Source organism: Aedes albopictus, chromosome 2, assembly GCF_035046485.1.
Source record: "Aedes albopictus strain Foshan chromosome 2, AalbF5, whole genome shotgun sequence".
Classification (NCBI taxonomy): Eukaryota; Metazoa; Arthropoda; class Insecta; order Diptera; family Culicidae; genus Aedes; species Aedes albopictus.
Genome location: NC_085137.1, coordinates 274,501,964 through 274,510,926, shown reverse-complemented (window position 1 = coordinate 274,510,926; position 8,963 = coordinate 274,501,964). Strand labels below are relative to the sequence as shown.

Below are 8,963 nucleotides of genomic sequence, written 5' to 3'. Positions count from 1 at the left end.
ACTTGACCGTTTGCCGGGTCAAATCACACTATTTCGCTGTTCGATGTTTCTGCTCTCCTTATATAGTACTCTAGAATGCATCCAGAATGTTCCACAACACTCCCGAATAGAACATTCTAGAATCTTCCGTCAATCTGGCTGCACTGTCTGAAGGAAGCCACTCACGGGTCACTCACGAGCGGCATGCACTCGTTCATCTAACTGGCCGCCGCCGCGATGACGCGCGCTCGCTCACAGATGTCATCATCAATTATTATCGTCGGTGGTGAGTGGTCCCGCGCTGTCGCCGTGTTTACACTTGTGGGAGCTTGAGTGGTTTCGTTCACAACCGTACGGGAAAGTGGGGCACTTTCGTCACCTGAGCGTTTATGGAAAAATGGGGAACTTTCGCCACCGGAGCGTCCGATGGGCCCTTGTAAGTTTTTTTTGTAGCGCTTAAAAATTTAAATATTTTTGTAGACGCATACGATTTCTCAAACCTTCTTCCCCCTCCCCCTATAAACTCTTACGTAATTAATGAACGGACCCTGGAGTGCAAAAATTGAGCTTTTATCCACTTTTATGTGTCGAAACTCGATTCGGATGAGCGCATATTGTATAAATAGCTCTTAATTAGCTGAATGATGTGTAATGCCAACAATGGGTAAAATTCAGTTCCCAGCTGTAACTTTGCATGTCGCGAGAGTCGCGACTTCGATTTGGTGCTGCAACGGTAATGTAAAGGACTATCAAGTAACTTAGGGGCTGTCCATAAACCACGTGGTCATTTTTTTGGGACTTCTCAAAAAACTTTTGCAAAGACTTTTGCAAAAAAAGATGACTCTCGATAATTCCACCTCAAGGCTTCGGCTCTGGAATCGCCAACTTCACCTTGTTCGCTGGGAAGTTCTGCAAGGTAAGTAGAGATCCGCCAAGAACAGCTGAGGCTTCGTGTAGAATACCGTTCACTTTGCCAAGATCCGGTCCAATACTTCCGGTGTTCTTTCCCCGTCATTTCTAACGTATCTTCATCCGAAATTCCCATTATATTCGTTGATTGACGAGCAGGAGAGGAACCACGAAAATCATCTTTCCCATCGGATGTCACCGGTAAATATCAACATGTGATGGGAATTCTCCTTGGGCATAGAGTATCTTCGTGCCTGCCACACGATATACACATGCAAAATGGTCATTGGCAGAGGAAGCTCTCAGTTAAAAACTGTGGAAGTGCTCATTGAACACTAAGCTGAGAATCAGGCTTTGTCCCAGTGAGGACGTTACGCCAAGAAGAAGAAGAAGGGAATTCTGGCAAAGTAAACGGGTGTGCTGCGCTAAATCCCAGCTGTTTTTGATAAATGTCAACTCACCGGGAAGAACATGCAGGCGAACGAGGTGAAATTTTCGGTCCCAGGACCGAAACCTTGATGCGAAAACTTCTCCTTCACTTCCAGTACCACACTTGGAACATATAGTGGATCCGGAACGGCCGGCATTTTCAAATCAACCGGTAGTTGCTCCCTGCAGGGTGCTTCATCGTTTGCCACTTTCCGTAGGACCCGACGGCCTCTGGCGCTGCCTCACTATCCTGCTTCTGGCGTTTAGGGTCCGTTATCGTTTCGTTTTATTCCTATTATTCTATCTACGATCAACTGCTCACCTAATTTTCGTTTTCGGAACCCGCGGATCAACATTGGGCCCAGCAGCTTGAATCATGGCAGCAGCCGCTGCGGCAGTTTCGGCTTTTCACTTTCCGTCTGATGTCCTGCAGTGCATGTATGCGCTCATGGCTGCATCGCACATCTTTCACATCCAGCTTGCTATGCTCTTTCTGGACCTTGTAGCACTTCTTGTAGCTGATCCGGCTGATGTCCGTGATGCGCTCCTAGATATTTATTTTGCTGTTGTCGACGACCGCTGGTTGATTTCGCGCACAGCGCACGGTATATTTTTTTCCAATAATTTTTCTTTTGGCTAAGATGATCTTCAGCAATCCAATCAGTGGTTGAGGTGGTCGCGTCCGTATGGGACCTCTTCGCCGCCGATTCTGTTTGAGCTGACCTTCCTGGGTGGAATCGGAATCATCGGAATCGTTTGATTAGTTTGACGTTTCCGAGTGTAAACAAACATGACAGCATAGGGCTCCCATGTGTTTCTCATTTTCTGAGAGGTGAAAAAAATATTCACCATGAACAGGATTACCAAAAACTACTTCGCATGGTGATTTCATTTGAAAATGTGGTGAGTTTCACAGTTTTTGAAAATTTGTAAGAAAATCAGGAGCACATATAAAAACAATCTGAAAACGGCAATAGTCATCAAAAACAATTGTCTTTCGAAGAAAAATAAGAAACAGAGGGGTTAGGTCAGACGGGAATGGTCTATTCCCGAAGGAATTCCTGGAGGATTTCCCGAAGGAATTCCTGGAGGAATTCCCGGAGGAATTCCTGGAGGAATTCCCGAAGGAATTCCTGGAAGAATTCCCGAAGGAACCCCTGGAGTAGTTTCCGAAGGAATTCCTGGAGGAATTCCCGAAGGATATCCTGGAGGAATTCCCTAAGGAATTCCTGAAGGAATTCCCGAAGGAATTCCCGGAGGAATTCCTAGAGGAATTTCCGGAGGAATTCCTGGAGGAATTCCCGGAGGAATTCCTGGAGAAATTCCTGGAGGAATCCCCGGAGGAATTCCTGGAGAAATCCCCGAAGGAATTCCTGGAGGAATCCCCGGAGGAATTCCTGGAGGAATCCCCGGAGGAATTCCTGGAGGAATGCCCGGAGGAATTCCTGAAGGAATCCCCGGAGGAATTCTTGGAGGAATCCCCGGAGAAATTCGTGGAGGAATCCCCGGAGAAATTCGTGGAGGAATCCCCGGAGGAATTCCTGGAGGAATCCCCGGAGGAATTCCTGAAGGAATCCCCGGAGGAATTCCTGGAGGAATCCCCGGAGGAATTCCTGGAGGAATCCCCAGAGGAATTCCTGGAGAAAATCCCCGGAGGAATTCCTGGAGGAATCCCCGGAGGAATGCCTGGAGGAATCCCCGGAGGAATTCCTGGAGGAATCCCCGGAGGAATTCCTGGAGGAATCCCCGGAGGAATTCCTGGAGGAATCCCCGGAGGAATTCCTGGAGGAATCCCCGGAGGAATTCCTGGAGGAATCCCCGGAGGAATTCCTGGAAAAATCCCCGGAGGAATTCCTGGAGGAATCCCCGGAGGAATTCCTGGAGGAATTCCCGGAGGAATTCCTGGAGGAATTCCCGGAGGAATTCCTGGAGGAATTCCCGGAGGAATTCCTGGAGGAATTCCCGGAGGAATTCCTGGAGGAATTCCCGGAGGAATTCCTGGAGGAATTCCCGGAGGAATTCCTGGAGGAATTCCCGGAGGAATTCCTGGAGGAATTCCCGGAGGAATTCCTGGAGGAATTCCCGGAGGAATTCCTGGAGGAATCCCCGGAGGAATTCCTGGAGGAATCCCCGGAGGAATTCCTGGAGGAATTCCTGGAGGAATTCCCGGAGGAATTCCTGGAGGAATTCCCGGAGGAATTCCTGGAGGAATTCCCGGAGGAATTCCTGGAGGAATTCCTGAAGGAATTCCCGGAGGAATTCCTGGAGGAATCCTCGGAAGAATTCCTGGAGGAATTCCCGGAGGAATTCCTGGAAGAATTCCCGGAGGAATTCCTGGAGGAATTCCTGGAGGAATTCCTGGAGGAATTCCCGTAAGAATTCCTGGAGGAATTCCTGGAGGAATTTCTGGAGGAATTCCTAGAGGAATTCCCGGAGGAATTCCTGGAGGAATTCCCGGAGGAATTCCTGGAGGAATTCCCGGAAGAATTCCCGGAGGAATTCCCGGAGGAATTCCCGGAGGAAAACCTGGAGGAATTTCCGGAGGAATTTCTGGAGGAATTCCTGGAGGAATTCCCGTAAAAATTCCTGGAGGAATTCCTGGAGGAATTTCTGGAGGAATTCCTGGAGGAATTTCTGGAGGAATTCCTGGAGGAATGCCCGGAGGAATTCCTGGAGGAATGCCCGGAGCAATTCCTGGTGGAATGTCCGGAGGAATTCCTGGAGGAATGCCCGGAGGAATTCCTGGAGGAATGCCCGGAGGAATTCCTTGAGGAATGCCCGGAGGAATTCCTGGAGGAATGCCCGGAGGAATTCCTGGAGGAATGCCCGGAGGAATTCCTGGAGGAATGCCCGGAGGAATTCCTGGAGGAATGCCCGGAGGAATTCCTGGAGGAATGCCCGGAGGAATTCCTGGAGGAATGCCCGGAGGAATTCCTGGAGGAATGCCCGGAGGAATTCCTGGAGGAATGCCCGGAGGAATTCCTGGAGGAATGCCCGGAGGAATTCCTGGTGGAATGCCCGGAGGAATTCCTGGAGGAATGCCCGGAGGAATTCCTGGAGGAATGCTCGAAGGAATTCCTGGAGGAATGCCCGAAGGAGTTCCTGGAGGAATGCCCGAAGGAATTCCTGGAGGAATGCCCGAAGGAATTCCTGGAGGAATGCCCGGAGGAATTCCTGGAGGAATGCCCGGAGGAATTTCTGGAGCAATGCCCGGAGGAATTCCTGGAGGAATTCCCGGAGGAATTCCTTGAGGAATTCCTGGAGGAATTCCCGGTGGAATTTCTGGAAGAATCCTAGGAAGAATCCCCGGAGGAATTCCTGGAGGAATCCCCGGAGGAATTCCTGGAGGAATTCCCGGTGGAATTTCTGGAAGAATCCCCGGAGGAAAACCTGGAGGAATTCCTGGAGGAATCCCCGGAGGAATTCCTGGAGGAATCCCCGGAGGAATTCCTGGAGGAATCCCCGGAGGAATTCCTGGAGGAATCCCCGGAGGAATTCCTGGAGGAATCCCCGGAGGAATTCCTGGAAAAATCCCCGGAGGAATTCCTGGAGGAATCCCCGGAGGAATTCCTGGAGGAATCCCCGGAGGAATTCCTGGAGGAATCCCCGGAGGAATTCCTGGAGGAATCCCCGGAGGAATTCCTGGAGGAATCCCCGGAGGAATCCCTGGAGGAATCCCTGGAGGAATCCCCGGAGGAATTCATGGAGGAATCCCTGGAGGAATCCCCGGAGGAATCCCCGGAGGAATTCCTGGAGGAACTCCTGGAGGAATCCCTGGAGGAACTCCTGGAGGAATCCCTGGAGGAACTCCTAGAGGAATCCCTGGAGGAACTCCTGGAGGAATCCCTGGAGGAAATCCTGGAGGAATCCCCGGAGGAATTCCTGGAGGAATTCCCAGTGGAATTCCTGGAGGAATTCCTGGTGGAATTCCTGGAAGAATCCCCGGAAGAATCCTTGGAAGAATTCCTGGAGCAATCCCCGGAGGAATTCATGGAGGAATCCCTGGAGGAATCCCCGGAGGAATTCCTGGAGGAATCCCTGAAGGAACTCCTGGAGGAATCCCTGGAGGAAATCCTGGAGGAATCCCTGGAGGATTTCCTGGAGGAATCCTCGGAGGCATTCCTGGAGGAATCCTCGGAGGAATTCCTGGAGGAATCCCCGAAGAAATTCCTGGGGGAATCCCCGGAGAAGTTCCTGGAGGGATCCCCGGTTGAATTCCTGGAGGAATCCCCGGAGGAATAATCGGAGAAATTCCCGAACGAATTCTTGTAGCAAACCCCGGAGGAATTTCTGTAGAAAACAGCGGAGGAATCTCCGCAGGAACTCCCTGAGGAATCTCCGATGGATTTCCCGAAGGAATCTCCGATGGAATTCCTGGAGGATTCTCCGACGGAATTCCCGGAAGATACCTTGAAGGATTTCCTGGAGGAATCCCTGAAGGAATTCCGGGTAGAAACCCTGAAGGAATTCCGGGAGGAATCCCTGAGGAAATTACTGGAATGATCCCTAAAGTAATTCCTGGGAGAATCGCTGAAAGAATTCTTGGACAAATCTATGAAGGAATTCCTGGAGAGATCCCTGAAGGAATTCTCGGCAAAATCCTTGAAGGAATGCCGAGAACAATCCCTGGCGAAATCCCTGAAGGAATTCCTAGATCAATCCCTGGCGGAATCCCAGAAGGAATTCCTAGAGGAATTCCTAGAGGAATCCCTGAAGGAATTCCGGGAAGAATCCCTGAAGGAATTCCTTTAAGAATCCCAGATGGAATTCCGGAAAGAATCCCTGAAGGAATTCCGGAAAAAATTCCTGAAGGAATTCCGGGGAGAATCTCTGAAGGAATTCCTGGAGGAATCTCTGAAGGAATTCCTGGAGGAATTCCTGAAGGAGTCCCTGAAGCAATTCCTGGAAGAATCCCTGAGAAAATTCCTGGAAGAATCGTTGAAGAAATTCTTGGAGAAATCCTGGAGAAAAATATTGGGGGAATCTCTAAAGGATTTCCTGCAGGAATCCCCGAGGGAATTCCAGGAGGAATCCCCGAAGGAATTCCTGCAGGAACTCCTTTGGAGATTCCTCTAAGAATTTCTTCCAGGATTCCTCCAGGAATTTCTTCCTGAAGGAATTCCAAGAACAATCCCTGGCGAAATTTGTGGAGGAACCCTGGAAGAAATTCTTGGAGAAATCCCGGAAGTAATTCTTGGAGGAATCTCTTCCTGAAGGAATTCCTAGAACAATTCCTGGAGGAATCCCTGAAAAAAAATTCTGGAGGAATTCCTGGAGGATTCCCTGGAGGAATAATTGGAGGAATTGCCGGACGAATTCTTGTAGAAACCCTGGAGGAATTTCTGTAGGAAACCCCGGAGGAATCTCCGATGAAATTCCCGGAAGAATCTCCGATGGAATTTTTGGAGGAATCTTCGATTGAATTCCCGGAGGAATTTCTGGAGGAATCTCCGAAGGGATTGCTGGAGGAATTTCTGGAGGCACTCACGGAGAAATGTCTGAATCCTCGGAAGAATTCCAGGAGGAATCCTAGAAGGTTTCCATGGATTAATCTCTGAAGGAATCTCCGAAGGAATTACGGACGAATCTCCGAAGCAATTGCTGGAGGAATCCTTGGAGAAATTCCTGAAGGAATCTCCGGAGGAATTCCTTGAAGAATCTCAAAAGGATTTCATGAATGAATCCCCGGGGAATTCCTGGAGGAAACCCCGGATGAATCATCGAAGGAATTCCTGGATGAATCCCTGGAGAAATTTCTGAAGGCATCTCCGGAGGAATTTCTGTAGGAATCTCCAGATAAATTTCTGAAAGAATCTCCGGAAGAATTCCCGGAAGAACCCTTGAAGGATTTCCAGAAGGATTTTAAGGATGAATCCCCGGAGGAATTCCTGGAATCTGCTCAAATAGCTGGAGGAATCACCGAAGGAATTTCTGGAGGACGGAATTGCTAGAGGAACTCCTGAGGAATCCCTGTAGGAATTCCTGGAGGAAGCTCCGGTTGATTTCTCCATTACCCGAAGCAATTCCTGGAGTAAATCCTCTGCCAGATCACAAAGAACTTCCTCGAGTCGCATTTTTTCCTAGGAATTTGTCTTGGAATTTGTAGCTTATTTTTGGTCAACTTTAGCACAACTTCAAATCTTCCGACCATGTCGCTGGAAATCATACTATTCTTCCAGCAGCGCGATATTTTCAGAAACAAATCGTGTCCGGTTGCAGCAAACAGCCAGTTGGCCCAGCCAGAATATCACCGGTCAAATAGGAGCTGGAGCGCTTCGAATTGCTGGTCAATCTTCCAGTTTGCGGCGGTCCAGATCAGTAGATTCATGCCTGCTCCTGGGAAAGGATTTCGCTACACTGAAATAATTCCAAGAGCCTATTTCATCAGACACTACACATACATTGTACCCATAGTCTCCCGAGTAACACACTTGTCACCGAAGAGTCACGGCGGCGCAGGTTTATGTTGCGCAAAAGTCACAGTGACTTACTTCTAGCAAGTAAGTGTTTATTTGTTAGAAGTAAGTCACGGTGACTTCTGCGCAACAAAAACCTGCGCCGCCGTGACTTTTTGGTGACAAGTGTATTACTTGGGCTGACACGTTCACGTTAAATGAATCGTTATACGTACCGCAACACTAACAGTTCAGATTGAAAAGCGTTCTAATAAAATTCAATGACACTTGCGCATATGGGAGTTATATGCACATAACTCGATCGATACATTAGCTTTGCATATAACTTTGGCCGGATGGAAAAGCAATATTGGCAGCTAAAATGGAATACGTTTTGCAGAATTTCGCAATTCCAATAAGTGAGCTTCGTGGTTGTGCGGCTAGTGGCGTCGGTCACTTAGGTGTTGTGAGTTCGATTCCCGCTCTAGCTCAAGGAAACTTTTTTTCAAAATGTGAAGGATATTATTGGAGATGCATATACATTGGCGCACCAAGCCCACATGATAGAAGCAAAATGCAAGACATATAACAGTATAACGGCGATCTGAGAGTCATACCGCATGCGTCGCATATAACTCTCACTTCCCATTTTCATCCTATGATTAGATTCATATGTTATTCCAATAGTGCAGTAATATAGGATTGACATATAACTATGATCGGGGGATTTGGCTCAGTGTAGTGCTTTCCAATTCATACCAAGTCAGTATGTAGATTCATTGTTGATATAATTTAGTTCACTACTGGACTGCGAACTGCGACATTATAAGTGCGAAAGCGTAAATAAAAGTGCGCAATTGCATCAAATCAGGTTGATGTCTTCGGCGCACTATTTCGTCAATCTATGGAGAACAAGTGCTCTGAAGACACCGAGTTGATTTGATGCAATCGCGCACTTTTATTAGCGTTTTCGCACTCGTGAAAACTAGTGCGATAGTCCAGTGGTGAACTAAATGCGCTATAAACAGTTTACTTATTAACAGTTACTAATATATTGGAAAACAAAGAGTTTCATCGATTTTTTTTCTTTTTTCTCTCTCAAGATCGACTGCCAAAACTACTTTGGTAAAAATACGCTTTTTTCCTTGACCTCATATCTTGCCAGCTGAGTACTACACTGAAATAAATTTTGTTGTGAAAACTACTGATTCCATAGTAGAATTTTTAACCGTACCTACACACAAAAAAAAA

General features: G+C 48.0%; 1 protein-coding gene across 1 annotated transcript; it reads right to left on the bottom strand.

The window, feature by feature from the left end:
* Window positions 1–817: 817 nt before the first annotated feature.
* Window positions 818–4,990, bottom strand: LOC134288097 (basic proline-rich protein-like; the record flags this gene model as incomplete). Its single annotated transcript, XM_062851823.1, has 1 exon — window positions 818–4,990. A coding segment is annotated over one exon (2,763 nt), but the record flags the coding sequence as incomplete, so codon positions are not given.
* Between the last annotated feature and the right edge of the window lie 3,973 nt (window positions 4,991–8,963).